We start from the raw sequence: 16,933 nt of genomic DNA on the forward strand, positions 1-16,933 counted from the left end.
GGACCCCAGCTGGAACTTTTCATAAACCCTCCTTTCCACCTCTGAAAAATCTGTTGCCATTTCATCTGAGGTCAACCTCACTAAAGCCTCCAGTCCCTGCAGACTAAACCCCAATCTGGTCTCATCCTCCCCACACTGTGACCAGTCAGCGGGCTTCTTCTGAAGAAAATCAATTAGGCTCCCTGAGTCACAGACATACCATGAAGAAACATGCAGTGAGGTACTAATTGCAATCACAGCTATCCTTCCTTACCAACTCCATGTCAAGATATCCAACACCATCATCACACTGTTCATTACAGTAGTCAAGAAAACTACTGCACACACTACTCCATGTCTGCTGAGGCTGCATACAGATCAAATGCAGATGGCGAAACCCTGACCCTCCATGTCATCAAATAACTTACATGGACTGAGACCTCACCCTTCTTTATTTTTTTTAATTATTTTTAATTTTTCCCTGTACTTTCACTCCTCCACACCAGACTTTTCATCTACACTTTACAAGTTTTTCTTTGTTATTCAACAATTTGTTGGCAGGCTGGGCATATAAATACATTACTATACTTAAAAGCAGTAAATAGTGTTTTAGGATGGTCCCTCTAACATGATTTCTTCAGATAATGGTGGTTGGTATCAAACATTTATTCCCAGAAGACATGAGTTTCATCAGGGACAGAAAACTAGGATGAAAATACTTGAAAGAAATGTTTAAGATGAATGTCATCTGTCATAGCCAAAGTCTGACTTGGTTGTAAAACCTTGTAACAATCCATTAAGAACCTAATCCTGTGTGTTCCTAATACCTAGTGTACAGTTACTACAAGTAATCTCACACTTGAAACTCTCCAAGAAGCTAGTTCTCACTGAAATGCTAACACAGTATCACTTCAGCAGTACATTCTCAAATAGTATTGCAGATAACTTTGACCCACATTATCACAACTCTCCTTGCTTTCCCTGGTGACACTAAACTGAGCAACCTTTTTTCAGACTACAGCTCCATGCAGGGGAAGAGAGGATACAGGGCTATTGCCTCTTCTTCTCTATTGCAGCTAAGTAGAAAGGAGGAGGTGGAAGAACCTCACTTTCAGCTCATGGGTGGAGGGAGCTAACATTGCGCTCCACAGAGGGACAAGAGACATCAACTTGTAGAGCACAAGAAGAGTAGAAGAGGATTCCAAATCCAAATCTCTGCTTCAGTCCTGAGCACCTTCCTGCTGCTTCTCTAGGTCTCATTTCTTTTGGACCCCAAGCCCAAATGCCATTTACATCTTGATATTCTTCTATTCTGGGGCATTGCTTTAAAGAGAATACTAAAAACTCTCTGCTATTTCAGAAGTCAGTTTAGCGATTTGTGGGCTAACCTGTGCTCCTCTGCTGTGAGACTGCTACTGAAATGTGATGTCTGGTTTTGGAGAACAATAAAGGAGATGGCTACACTGGAAACCATTTAGGTAAGAGCCATGAGAATAAAGGTCTGAGTTCAAAAAGGTAGCAAGGAACTTGAATAAAAGCCTTGAAGAGCTCATCAATGAGAAAGCTGAGAGGTCCTGACAATAATTGGGGAGTAGCCACACCAAGAGCATACATTCAACAACAACAACAACAACTAATATCCAGCAGATAAAGACATAAAACACATGAAAATCAAAGATATATCCAAACCAGAAGACACAAGTTTTTCTCACTGACTGCATTCATTTGAAGAGCTTATCCACGGTGGTGGGGCCATCTCAAGCCATCAGACACTTCAGAGAAAACACAGAATGTCATCCTCCTTCCAGCAGACATTAATGGTTTCCTTACTTTTTGTCACACACCGAGTTAGACTAAAAGATCTAACTAGCCCTCCTTCAGCATGCCATTCATGGAAGAAAATACTACTTTTATTTATTTTAAGAAACTTAATGCTGACTTCTGTAACCTTCATTACTTATGCAAGTATTTCATGGTTCAGCAAGGGCAGACTGGCTCAAATTTTACTGTAGTTGACTGTCCATGAAGACACAGGTCGCAGCACTAAAGACTATCTTAGATTAAAAGTCCTTACAAAGCCCTCTCATATTCACCACAAAATAATAAAAATCTCCTCCAAATGATTGGCTCCAATTTTCAAAAATGGGAAAGGCCCTGCAACAATCATGAATCACACCTCTGCAAACTACAAGGTTTAGAATAATAAAAAAGTGTGAGTAGCTGATTTAAGTGCCGAGCGTCCATGTTTGTTGTATGGCCTCATGGAGCAGCAACTTTGTAGCTAAAAGTCAAAATCAGATTCAAGTAACATTAATAAGTTAGTGCTTGACTGCACCCCTTTTTCAATATTGAGGCCACAAGCAGTTTCTCCTTCTCCAAAGCATTTAGCCCCTGCACATGGTTCACTCTCTCCGTGTCCCATAAAAGATGCCTACAAAGCACAAGGCTGACGTAATGCACAGACTTACTCAGTCTGCTCGGTGCTTTCTCAAGCAAGGAAACATTCCAGTGTAATTCCTCCACCGAAAAAATATGTGGTTTCATAAAATTATCTCCTAAGTAGTCCTTTCCCTTCTCCTTCCTGTATCAAGCCTGTTGTTCGAAAGCCATAATGGGAAATCAGCCAGGCTTAAAGAACAGCCAATATCTGTTACGTGTAAATGAGGAACGCCACAGAATATTCAGTCGAACAGCTTTGTGTTGCTAGGACACCGGAGGTCGGACAGCACTGAAAGGGCAGATTATTCCCACCCCAGCACAGGCACAGAGGTTCATTCACAGCAGGGCTGCTGCCTCTGGGCTGCTGCCTGCACAGGCACCACTGCCCAGCCCTCCCCAAGTATCCCTGCCACCCAACTCCCTGCACTGCCCCTTGCCAGAGTGGCCAGCAGGCATGCCCCTCTGCACCAGAAAGGTCCCATGGTGTTGCACATGGCTCTCGCTGATTTGGATCATTCCCAAAGGCTTGCTTCAACCTGAGGGAGCTGGGGATACTGTGGGCTGAACAAGAGCTATGCTGCAGTAGACTTGCAGTGCGTGGTCTGGAGATCTCCTTTAGGTATCAGGAACCCCGTAACACTGCGTTTAAGACACTTTTTAAGTGTAGAGAGAGGAAATTCAAGTTTACAGAGGTGATGGGGATCGCTGTGACCAGCACAGATGTCTACATATCTGACAGCAAGATTTGCGTGACGGTTCAGATAAATGGTCCAGCTCAATCCCACGTAGTTGGTATGTTAATTACTACTACGTCTTATATCTCAGCACATCTCGGGTAGTGTCAGTCTAATTTTGGCATTTTTCTTAGAATTTGGTCCTTTGAGCTGCTGTTCACGTATTCCTATACATTTTTACATTATATACTCAGGACTTGCTTTGCAGACCTAACAGACTAGACAACATAACAAGACTAGCAAAATGTGTGTATGTGTGTGTTTGCAGGGCAGGGGCAGAAAAGGAAGACAGCTGTTTGTTCTTCATTTCACAGAAAAGGGCAATAAATGTACAATCATTTCACAGAAAAAGGCAATAAATATGTTCTCCTTTGGCCGCTTCATTATAACACAACAGTCCTGTCCCATTCTTCCACTGAGAGTTGCAAATTCTCCTTGAGTTCTTTGATGTTTTGGAGAACCACATCAAAATCAAATTAGGTATTTCTTGTAATTCAGAACTTTCCAGGATAAGTAAAACAAAAAGCCCCTTTACTGATTTCTTCATATTTTATATAAACACGAGATGGAGGAGCTCTGCAGATCACAGCTATCTGTGCTGCCATGGAGGCCACACACAGGTGAGTCAACATCACCTTGGTTAAAACAGCAGGTACTTCCTGTCCTCCTGTGCTTCCTGAATTGATACTAACTGCATTGAGTAGAGAAAAAAACCCCTACACTGTCATCTCATTGCAATAGATGATGCGTTGGTAAGCATCAATACTTGCAATCAAAGTCACCATATATTTTTCCCCCACAAAAAAAAGTTGCACAAGAGACTTCTTTGTTCCAATTCCTAAACATCTGTGATTTAAGAGTTAACTACAGAGTAAATTAACTTTGCTTTATTAGCATGGTACATGGTTTCCCAAAATGGATGGCAATAAACCTCCTTACCATCAATATGGTAATCAAACTAACTATTAAATGATTAATCTAAACACACAGATATACAGAGAGAGAGAAAGAATGAATTATATAATAGATGGTAACATTACATCAGTGTCTAACTAATTTAACATTCAACCATCTTACGAGTGATTTAATTGTGGTGCCACTATTCATCTCCTCAAAGCCTGCAGAATCCACAGCCAGCGATGCTGGTCAACGGCCCTTTGTTTCACTAAGACTAGTTCCATCTTTACTTAGTTACATGAACCACACACTTGGCTGACTCTATTTTTAAGATGATTGTGTGGAGAAAAGTTCTGCCCTTACTTATGGTCTTACAATCTATTGAATCATATTCAAATAAGAATATGGCTCTTCCTGCTCTAGAAGTGGATTTTTCTTCCCTCTTCCATATTTTCTGATCATGGTGAAAACAGACTGTTGAAATTCAATGATTGGTTAGACGCACTTTTACTACTGCCTTACCAGCACTCTGTTCTCCTGGGACTGGCCAGTAGCATGGAACATGCACCACTGGAAGCAACAGATGTAACAAGTCCTGTGTTCTCAGTGCAGATGACTTGTGACTTTAGGCTGAGTCTGCACTGTAAGGGAGCTGCACATAGGCCTCACCTCACTCCTCTTCAGAGGAGTGTGACAAAATGCATCGTGGCTCCAGGTTCTCTGTTATGTGCTGGTGAAAGCAGCATCAAAACAGGAATAACTAAAGCAAAGCATTTACACGTGTGATTAGAGTTCATTGAGGCTAATGAAATATACATTCCTGTAAGAACCACGCTGGTTTGAGATTTGCTATGTTGGGCATGCCAGTGGTCACAGGGTAATAGCAATTTTACATGGCTGAACAGCCATTTCTGCCCTGAGAAATTCCTAGGTTGGCTTAAGTATACAACCCAGCATAACCCTTAATGTTTGACTCAGAAAGAGATGTTTAAGATAGAATCAGCTTTCCTAAATGCAATTTTTGTTTGATGTGAATTCTTTTTGAAGCTAATTTAAGTGCTACACCACTTTTAATAAAAATCGTAATTTCTCCCTTTGAAAGACTACTTAATTGATGAGGCTGGTCACTGTTTCTTTTTGGTAAATATGCACAAATGGTATGTTTGGGAAGTTGCAGATGGACATACACATCTTTTTCATGCTGAATCTGAGGTAGCCATTCATTTGAGAAAGCCAGCATCACAGAGGATTTGGCATTTATCTGGCTTTCTGAAAGTGGATGTCTTCTCTGAACCCATCTACTTTAAGATTTCTAGATCTACAGAGAGTGAGTTTCAAAAATGCAACAATACATCTCATGTAAACAGTGGAAACAGACCCTAGTACCATGAGTTTAGTGACAAACTTGCCTTTCCTACACTAAATATCATGCAATCCTCACAGGTGTGTGCCACAATCCAAGGTGGCAGCAAAACCAAAAAACTTCCCAGTGTGCCAAATGATTCATATGGTGCAATGGGCTTCTTGGCTCACCAGAAGCTTCACAGACCTAAACAGTGTGTCCCTGCCCAGTGCTTGGGACCAAGCAACAAACAATTACTGCCCACAGAGCCTGAGGAACTGTGGTGCTATCACCTCCCCAGCAAAGTTCCTGTAAGTGATCCCAGCTGCCCAGTTCCCTGTTGCCTGAACAGGGAATACACATCAGGAATGTGGAGAGGAGACAAACTAATAACAGCAACCTCAAACCTCATCATGTGTCAGCCAAAAACTTCCTGTAGTTTAGACTGACTGCTGTCACACAGCTACAGCTCAGATGATGTCCTAAAACATGGACTTTACAGCTACTATGCGCCACTTCATACAACTGGAACCACAACTTGACTTCTAATGACACTGTTCAGAAAGGACTTGCCTTTCTTCTGAGGTTTATAAACTGCCTAAAGCCACCAGAAATGCTAAATTCTGAGTGTAAGACAACAAAAATAAGATGCTTTGATGAGCTTTCAGTATGCATTTCACGTTTAATGTTTCATCTGATGACCTAACACCAGATGTTCTGAAGTGTACTTAGTCCTTACAAATCCATCACAGTGAGGTTTCCCCCCTGAAGTCTTTGCTGCATCCTCTGACTAAATTAAGAAAACATAAACAGTTAAGGAGAAAAAAGTTCAGTAACTCATTCAAGTTCTACTCTTAAACACCATTAACTTCTGCTGTCCCGCAGACTGGGACAGCACTCTAACTTTCACGTAATTCCTATCAGTAATCTAGCTGTATTGGAAAAACCATTGTTGTTCTGCTTCCATTTCTGTTACAGGTTGTAAATACATTTTTCTGAATAAGGCAACAAATGAGAAACAAAACAATCTTATCTTTTTTGAAATTAAGCCGGTTTAGTGAAAGAAATACTGAACACATATCATTGATGCGTCACACAACAAAACCAGCTACATTTTGACCTACCACAACTGCTACCATTTGGGGTTTAAAGGGACATATTCTAACATCAGTGAGAGAAGAACAACTACAAGTTATGAGAACACTGTTTCCTGGTCCCATAGGCACTTTATCAGATCATGCATCCTCCACCTAGATTTGCCTTGCAAATCTAGGATTGCTCTTCTTGAGACCAGAATAAAACTCCCATAGACTTCAATGATGCAGGATCAAACCCATTCCCTTCATAACAGGTTCTCTCAAGCAATTTTATCCTAATTTTCTACCCTGTGGCTGAATTCTAATGTTTGCAGAGACAAGCAATTTAAGTGGGAAAGCGGGGAGTAAAATGCAGATCCCAGAAGCAAAGACAACCAGTGGTGAACAGAGCTATTTTACATGCTGTGCTGGGGGGGTTACTTCACTGGGGATGGAAGGGAGAGTTGACACAGCAAACAAAGTAAAAATATACTGCTGTTATGGTATCCTTTCCATTACTACCGCAATAAATTTTTTCCAGGCATTTTCCATTTCCTGTATTTCTACGGCAAAAAATTACTGTTTCAAATTTGCCCCATCAAGTTTCTCCAGTAAAACTACAAAATTAGACTTCTGGATTTTGAAGATATCTTGCTGGATTCCCCCCATTCCGAACACACTCATCCCCAGTATCGCTTTCTTTTCACGTAATTAACACAAAACTACAGCCATGCCTTATGCCTTAATAAATTACAGGAATACTATAAACCTGAACTTTACATAGCTTGTTTGCCCAAATCTATACCATAGACTGCTGAACAGAAAAGATCTTTCTTCAGAAAGCAGCCCATCACTACAACACAGGTCTTCCCCACTCTGCACAGACAGCTCTACTTCTGCTGACTTTTTCCCAGCTCTGCAAACAATCACCCCTTTAACTTTCAAACAAAGTGTGATTTATTAAAGCAGACTGCTTGGCAGCAAAGCTCTCCTGAAGCTTGAAAATATGATTAGACCAGTAAATTTAGATCTTTCTTCATAAACTTGATTCTGCATGCATTTACCCTCTTTAAAAGAAAATGCAAGTCCAGAAACATTTCCAGTACAGCTTGCTCAGCCAAACTACAAGCACTTTATATTATTTTTCTACAAGTCCACTGCAGCTTCAAGTAGGCAAGATTAAAATAATTTAAAAATCTGCATGAATTAAACCCCTTACCTTTTAAGACTTTTTCACCCTTCAGCGTTCATCCATTGTGAAAAACTGAATCTTTAGCAGTTGCAGCTATGTACACACACAGAGACACACACAGAACAGGGCTTTCTTCAGCTCACTGGTATTTCAAGTCTTTCATGTGATATCTTTGGCTGTACTTGCTTAATTCATTCCTGCTGCTACTCAAAGGAAGTCAAGCCTAGCGAGGGCTGGCTCTACAGCAATTGCTGAAGATATTCCTGACTAACAGGACACAAGGGCTAATCTCACCTTATAGGCAGCAAGAATGTAAATACATTTCACAGCCAACAAATTCCTAAACCTTAAGAGATAAAATGCACAAAATGCCCTAAGACACAGTTTAGCAAGGAAGGGACTCACGAACCTTAAAGTTTTTGCTAAAGAACAATACTCTATACCCCAGCACTGCTTTTGGAGGTCTGAGGATGTCTATTTATCATGGACTGTGCATGTTCCCCTGGAGTAGTTACCATGAGAACACAGCAAACAGGATTTGAATGTAAATTGCCATCTAGAGATGGGGGACTTTTTTTTTTGTAGTTATAGAAGAAAACTTCCAGAGCTTGATGAAGTACACACTTTTTCTGAGCATACATTTGCATGACAATGTTTGCAATTCAAATGCTTGGTAGAATGCACAAGAAGGAAGAAAAGCCAAGTTCTTTGCTCAGTATTTATAAAAAGCAAATACTTCAGACTTGGGATCAGTAGTTGCAGTTTCATGAACGCCTATCCATGTCACACAATCACATATAAAGTAATTCATAAACCTCAAAAAATCCATCAGGTGGCACAACATGCAGAATTATTGCACTGCCTGAAGTCAGCTAGAGGCAGTAAGGTGCTCTGGTGCTGAACAGATCAATTGCTGCAGCAGTGAAAGTCTTCCTCACTTCTACATATCACACTGAACTACACAGCAAGTGTCGCACATTAAAAATACCCTACCCCCAGGCATTTTATTTTTCCCCAGAATTGTTCTGGTACTTTGTCATTTGGGCCACCTCATTCCAAGTCCCTCCCAAAGCAGCGTTTGCTGCCCATGTGTCCCTCCATCCTGCTTAGATACTGCCACAGTTACTATCCAATATCCATAAAATTACTCCTACCATTCATGGAAAGAGTCCTACCAAATGGTACATGCTGCAAAACATGCAAATATCTGTCTGCCTGCACTGCCTGGAGTTTGATGCAACCTTTTCAGCAGAGTGTCTGCTCCCTCCCTGGCGGCATCCCATCTCAGCCCTCTATCCCTAGCCTTAAACAGCTCAATTTTAAACTCCTTAACCACGGTCACTAAAGACAAACCCTAATACACTTAGCAAAGGGTTGCCTCGTCAGCCCTGCTTGGTAAGCAACAAACCTTGATGAAGAAGAACATGCCTGTCTGTGTGACTGCCCGGAGAGTGGAATGACCTACTTCAGCCAAGCAAGCACTCTGAGATGGGGACAAAGGGACAACCCAGTGGCTCCTGGGCAGCATAACCAACAGGCTGCACCACAGGAGTGATGGGAGCAATCTTTCAGAGAGGATACAAAAGATGGGCATGCCTTACATGCAGCACAAAGCACTCTGCAGGAATCATCTTGTTCTTTCAGGCAGGGATTCAGATTCACACGTAACATCACTGCTGGCACTCTGTGAGCAGGAGCGATTGCTTTCCTCACACCCACTCTCCTTATCAGTTTTACCTAAGGAATCTTCTAGAGCCAGACCTAATTACTCAAGTGATGTGTCAGAAAAGGATGCAGCTGGGACATACTCCACAAGTCTTGATTTGAAGCTGTGTAATTCTGCAAAACCCAAGACGACAAGATCCAGGGAGCTGAATTAAGTGGTGCTGGCCAGGCATGATGCCACACCTTCCGACTGCACCTTCCTGATTATGAATCATAAGGCCTTATGAACAAGTTAAAGGGCTAAAGACAAATAGTTTGCATTTGGCCCCATGCACTTGCTGACCTGAGAGATTGGGCCAACATGCTATGTTTTCGGGAAATGATTGCACTCCTCCCAAATGATTAGCTGGAGCAGCAGTTCCCTGATCCTGACCCAAGCTGCCCCAGCAAGCTAAATCTGTGCTCAGAGCCTGTGGCTCTGCTTCCTCCAGAAGAAATGACAGCAGTAATTGGTAGCCAGAAAGCCTTCTTAAAACATTTATTGAAAACAACTGAGATTAAAGAGACATTTTTAAAACAGGCAATAAGGATCTCTAATATATGAGCTGCTTATACACTGTAAATGAATACTACTAGACTGTAACTTTCTACAGACAGCACCACACATACCCAGCAGCTGTACATGGGTTATATAATCTATTCCCTATACTTTCAAAGTATGACAGGGATGACTACTACCATGATAAGGCTTTCTATTCCCTTTTTCTTATGGACAGCAAGTCAAATTTACCATGTGATTTGCTAGCTCCTAGCACCAGAGAATACCGCAGCTTTGCTGCAGAAGGGCTACCCCAGGCCTCAGCAACTGAGTAAACCGTAAAGACCTTCCATTTAGGGCCTAACACGTTTTAGCTTTTAACTGCTGGGCTCAGCATCCTTAAAACCTCACAAAGGCATCAGCTCCCCAGCTGGGGAAACCCAGAGTCTGCTGCATCACTGAGGTCAGTGTGCAAAGCACATGCTTGGTAAATAACTCCAGTAGGATGTGTGTAGAAGTTTGAAGTCAGACCACTGTATTAAGGATATTTTTTTAAAAGGGACTTATAAAAGTGAGGTTTTCCAGATGCTTAGCAATCCTGTGCTACAGGTATAGTAGAATATCCTTGAAGCTCAGTCTTCTTCCCTGAATCTTTCAAGGTGTCAGTCTTTCAAGATATGTCAGTGCTGTTCTCAATGCAGCACCATTAGACTTGAACTCTCCTTATCCATATTTCTGAAAAAATAAAAAATTAAAATCTCCCTACAAGACAAACTCAGTAATTCATACAGTCAAGTCTCAATATGACAATACTGCAATTCCAGCTTGACAACCAGTTCACATACTGGTTCCGTGCACTTGTACCTGCTCCACACCCTGCATACAATCACCCTTGCAGATGGGGTCAAGCTGTACTATCACTGTTCCTTTGCACTGCATTCCTCAGCTGTACTTCTAACTGGTGTTTAGGCTGGTATTATGCTATACTCATATTTGTAATGATTCAGAGCTATTTTAAGAGCACAACTTTAATTCAGGCGCCAAGCAAAATAGGTTTGCATCTTATTTTGTCTTATACAGGACACACTGCTTGCTATTCCAGGGTGTCTCATGGTCATTAATGACCTATGCCTCAAAGTACACTGCAGGTGCCAATAGCCATACCTTGATCCCTCAAATGGCTCTGTCCTCAGAAGTGATGCTAACAATCTTATTGCCTTGATAAGTATTATCCCAGAATGAATATGGAGCATGATAGGATTCTAAGCAGCAGTAGGCCTCACAGAATTTATTACAGATGTTTTTTTCTACAAGTCTTCCTTTGAACTGTGAAGTTATTACGAGTTTCATTTTTTCTGTTGTTCCCTGTAGCCCCTACCCTGCAGTAGGTTTACAATACAGGTTTAATTTTGTCTCATTCCTTTACCTGACCTAATTAAATTTTAAGATTAAAGAGAAATTAATATAAAAATCTGCAGAGAAAGAGAATTGCCCCTTCAGAGATCACAAGCTCTGAGACAAGGCGGCTTTTATCTTGACAGTGACAAGACCATCACTACAACAGAGGAATGAGACAGACCATAAATGAGTAGACAGGGAGATGAGTAGAGACCCTGCAATCCCATTGCCTGGTGGCACACACCAGCAGAAGTTTTCTATAAAAAATAAAAAGTGAAATTCTTGTCTACTTCAAATATTTCATGTGAACTTTAATTAAGCCAGGATTTTGTCTACCTAACTCAATTTAGATCTGTAACCAAAGAGAAGTGGAGACACCCATCTACATGCATGAGAGAACAGCCAAGCCTGAACCCGTGGAAGTCTCAAGAACAGGGAATTACAAAAGCAAGATGTACTAACTGAAGTTTCAAGAGACCAGCACAGATGAGGCCGCGCAGATGCTGGAGCTGGGGGCCACTCACTACACTTATGCCAGTATTATGCCACTCGTGTTTATGCCAATATATTTTCAAGAAATAATCTAAATGGAAAAGGGAACTTGAGAAAGCACTTAAGACAAGCTTCTTGAGGCTGGCTGTTTCTGGGCAACAGGAAAATTTCTGCCTCTGAAACAGCTTGAATAGGAAGTGTAAGCCTTAAGTTTACTTTTATCGGTCTCCTGAGTGGCACCAAGGCTTAGCAACTTTATTAACAGCAGCAAGCTAGAAGAAACATTCAGCTGATGGCTGTAACAATGGTTGAAGCTTGTTTTTAAAAAGTCTTTTTTTCTGTTGGATTTTTTGTTTGTTTGTGGGTTGGTTTTTGTTTGGTGGTGTTGGTGTTGGTGTCTGTTTTTTAATTTGAGGTACACCAAAAAAACCCAGGAGACAAAGACCAGAAAAGGTAAGGCTGCAGAGAGGAATCATTATTGCACAGAACAGGAGGTAGGAAAAGAAACATGAAACCAAGAAACAGAGAAAGATGTGTCAAAGTTCAAAAGGATAAAATGAAACATAGTTCTGCCAGCTGCAGTGAAGATAGGGGGAGAGGAGAAAGACCCTTCATTAGCAGAAAAACACTCATTAAGCATACCAAATGGAAAAGTTTCCATGTTATGGCTAGTTCAGAACAGATTGGAAATTGTGAAAACAGATACCATGATTGTTCAAGGGTCTCCCAAAGATTAATGGGTCCTCTGTCCTTCTGTCTGAGGCCTGCTCGCTGAAATGTTTTGTGACAAAAGGTCACATACTCTGTGCGCTCCCTTTAGGAAATTGCACTAATGAGTGTAGATCCTGCTTTCATATGTAAATGTTCAGTGGTTTACTGCATATGCTGAATTGTTTTTGCTTGCCATTGCAACGTATTTGAAATTAAACTTTTGAAAAATTACAACAATCAAATAATTACTGTAAATTATCACATCTCTTATCCGACATGAATATACTTTAATGTCTAGAACAGTAGAGAAAGTACTGTCTGCTGCACATTGTGCTTTTTTGAATTTGACTTCCATTTGCTCAACCTCATCCACCTACAGAATTCAAACATACTTCCAGAGTAAAACAGGTCTCGAGCCTCCTCAGCTCCTCCCCTCCAGAGGATGCTCACCAATAGATCTGTCACCTATTTGTACCCAGTCCAGAGAGAGACGAGTAGATTTAGAGGTTTTGCCCCCAGTAACATAACTTCAGCTCCCTCCTTGATGAATCTCTCTGGTCCAGCTCTCCCTTAATGCTGTGTATTTCAAAAAGCAAGTAAGACACCCCTTTTTTCCACATAACTTGGTATTTGCCAAGCACTGTTTAAGTACTTTTCAAGTGACATTTATCATTCCCTATCACCATCACTGCAGATGGAAAACACAGAGGAAACTGCTCAGTGAAGACATTTACTTTCTTTTGATCCCAGCTTCTCTGCCTCAGTGGCTCATCTGAATGTTTCAAGCAGTTATGTTTCTAACCAACCCTGCACAGTGAGTCACATACATGGTAATCCCTGGCAGTCCACGCACAGCTAATGTGTCTGAGCTGTGCTGGTTCGGAGCTGTGCAAACTGAGTCACCTTCTTTTCCTTTGTCTGACTGAAAAGAAGCAACATGTTGTATGAGAGGATAAAATATAAAATCCTTATTTTGATGTTTTGATGTGCATCTACAGAATCCAGTACAGGTACCTGCATCGCAGCAGAAGGAGTAACAACATCACAAGATTGGCACTTAAAATCACTATGTCTGTATGACATGGAGTGGGGAACAGAGAACAGGGTACAGCTGGCAAAACTTACAACACTGAATCCCAAAAATGCATTTTGATAACACTTCCCTGATTTAAGAATGCCATTGACAAGCACTGAAAGCATGTCTTTCCTTCTCATTTTCTGTCAAGTCTTCTACTGAATCAGCTACAAGAGAAACCGTGTGACACCTGACTCTTGTTCTTCAAATAGGATTTCTTATTTGGTAAAGCCATTGAATCAAGTCAAATTTGCAATCAAATTAAAGCAAATGGAAAACAAGGACAATCGTTTTTGTGTAAGATTTCAGTGAGACTTTATATGTACATTTCAAGGGATTGTGTACAGAAATCTCCCAATCTGTTCCAGCATGCACTCCTGCAATTAGATGTGGTTCCCTGAGACTGAGGCTTTCTCAAGCTCCTTCTCCTTGCACAGCAGCTAATTCTGTGAGAACTTTGTTTTAATGGTAGTAAAATATATGCGCAGATACAGTAACAGATGCCAAAATTGTCAGTAATGGAGCATTCTACTGGGAAAAGACTGGAAGAACAAAGAACATAGGAATGGGAACTCAGTGTTTTCCTTGCCATGGAAATGCAACAAGTGCCTGGTTCTTGCATCAATCATGGCAAATCCTTGTGACTTTGGTACTGTGATGAGCCTTACTCAGGTACAAAAGGACAAATAAGGAAAATGTGTGAGTTAGTTACTAAAATTCTTCTTACACTCCAGTGGTAGAAGGTGGGCTTTATAAGGGTCATGCGGCTTCCAGGCAGAAAAAGGAGCAGGGAAGCAAACAAGCTTTTCAAAACTGCCCTCCTTACACAATTAGGGATTTGCTACATACATAGGCTCACAAACCCCAGCTATTGGCCCAGGTACCATCATCCATGTGGGTTCAGCTGCCTGGTGGCTGCACACCTCAGCACCAAACACTTCACCATGCAGAAAGCAGTTCTTATTTGCTTCCAGGCTGCTCCCTCTTGCTAAGGTGCCCCAAATCTGCATGTTATTTGACACATCACGAGTAGCAGTGCAAAAGTAGAGTTAGCAACTGAAAACATGTAAAGTCAAGGATGTACTGTCCAGGTAACACAAAAACCTGCAATGAAATCTGCAGGTTTGACATCCCAGAAAAATGTAACAAGTAAATATGGATTTATAGCAAAGTCACTTATGAATTGCCATGTGAAAACCGTAAATCAGATTTGTTAGCACCTCTGCCTGTTGCATTTTTGACCTAAGCAGACCATAGCTGAATAACAGTCTATAAAGCCAAAAACGGATGTGCAAAACCCCAAGATATCAGAACCAGGCTAACAATATTAATTTCAACGACTGCTGTATCATTATCACATCATTTCTAGAGAGCACTCCAACATATTTAGAAAAGTCTTGACATTGTCTTTCATTATCTGTAACCCAAAAGACAAATCAATATTGTAAGCCTTAGTCTCCAAGCCTGTTTTAAAAACAAAATTCTGTAACAGAACAAAACAGCCAGCATATACAGACTGGGTGTCTTCATAAATTGAAACAGTAAGAGTCTGATGACAGAGTCAGTCATTCACACTGGTTTTGCTATATGCACATGAATCACTGCCTCTAGTGATTTAAACCAAACTTCGCAGTTTTGGTATTTTCTTCCTAAAAAGGCTCTCACAGACTTGTCACATGAGCAGTGCAGCCTTCTACCTTCCTTTTATAACCAGCCTTAAAGCCACTCATTTACCAAAGTTGTGAGCAATGACTATGAAAAAATCAAAAGACTTTCCCAGTGCCTTCCACTTGCAGAGTCTTCTACAAAGTCAGTGACGAATGATAGATACTCTATGCTTCACACAGTGGTAAATAACCAGACAAGCAGACAAAGATCAGGCCTGAGACATAGAGAAAAGACAGAAACTATTTAAAATCTTACCTTCTGCACATTGGGTTTGATGCACCGAACAAAGAATGGATTTGAAGAACTCAGCGTTGCCATTAAAGAATGAAGTGATTCCTAAAACACAGGTAGAAAGAAGAGCACTTCACAAGCTGGATTTTTGTACAAACAACATACCCTGGACAAGAGCTCTTGCAGCTCAGCACTGCAGACAGCATCTAACTGCAACACCTAGTGGTACACACCAGAAGTTACTGCACCATGTAAGCTCTTGCTTCCAAACATATAGGATCAATACATGCATGTTCATTTCTTCCACTGTCTCTTCTGATCAAAACTGTCATCACTGTTTTACAGTGAACATGATTCACAGACTGATGTGAAGAAAACTGTATGGAAACACCAAATTGGAAATTTGCTGTTTCAGGGATCTTTCAAATGACTGCTTAAGACTTAGGATCAACATTCCCAAACTGCTAAACATGGGCAAGTCAAAAGGAAGGATAAGGGGCTTAAGGTAAAAACCCACAGAACTAGATTTCCTCTTTTCATTTCAACTGCCCTATGCCCACTCACTTTCCATTTCCCCTGAAGAAAACCGGATTTTTCCTAGTTTTACAACTCTGAATGATTCAATACACATTAGACTATCAGTTGTCTGAACCTCAGCCTGGAGATAAAAATCACAAAAATCCCTCAGTCCTTTTATGATTATTACTTTAATTACACATCCGCCCCTTTCCCTTCCGAGCCATCATTCCATATCTTATTCCAACTTGCCTCATTCTGTATCATTAAGTATGATGAACCATTTTAAACTGAGGTCTTGCATTTACTTTGCAGAGATACAAATGACTGTACAGGAGAGGAACCCAGGCTCTGAAGAGTCCAGAAAATTAGCAAATGGTAATGTTTCAACCCTCAAAGGTGGTACTTTGTGCCAGGCAGCAGAGGGAATACAGAGCGGGCTGCCTAGGAGACAGAAAATCCACCTTTTAAAGGAGTAACACTGTGCATCCTGCCATATGTCTTGGAGCAAAACTGCCAATGTCAGTCTGTTATAACAAATTCTTGCTTTAATCTGCACACCAAGGACTTACTTGATAATTAAACATGCAGTGATAAAGGCAACAAGCAGAGTTAAGGCTGTGCACAGGAGCTGGTGCAGAGCAAAGGGAGCAAACAGTGAAATGACTGGGAATATAAATGATAGGTCTTTGCTTCATTTGTCTTTGCCAGCCTACAGATCAGGAATAGGGCAGCAAACATTAAACAGCCAGAACATAAAAACCCAAATATTTTTGTGTAAAGAAAAATATTTACAGCTTTAAATAGTAAAGGTTTAATCTGCATTTAATCTGTGTGAACATTACATCTATGGACAACTAAGCCAGTTCTCTCAAACCAGGCTCCTGCTTGCAGAGATTGGAAAAGTTGCTCAGTCTAAACAAAAATGATTTAAACTATTTTCACCTTCACTTGTGGTACAGACAGCCAGATTCTGCACA

The 16,933-nt window shown here is 41.0% G+C and overlaps 1 protein-coding gene across 1 annotated transcript in view; it reads right to left on the reverse strand.

Annotated features, from left to right (window-relative positions):
- LOC103756639 (unconventional myosin-X) overlaps positions 1 to 16,933 on the reverse strand; it is a 124,984-nt gene that overhangs the window by 34,345 nt on the left and 73,706 nt on the right. Inside the window, exon 18 of the mRNA XM_029965021.1 lies at positions 15,462 to 15,542. Within this exon, the coding sequence (XP_029820881.1) occupies positions 15,462 to 15,542 (81 nt within the window). The remainder of the gene's footprint in view (positions 1 to 15,461; positions 15,543 to 16,933) is intronic.

Source organism: Manacus vitellinus, unplaced genomic scaffold, assembly GCF_001715985.3.
Source record: "Manacus vitellinus isolate BGI_N305 unplaced genomic scaffold, ASM171598v3 scaffold_89_pilon, whole genome shotgun sequence".
Classification (NCBI taxonomy): domain Eukaryota; kingdom Metazoa; phylum Chordata; class Aves; order Passeriformes; family Pipridae; genus Manacus; species Manacus vitellinus.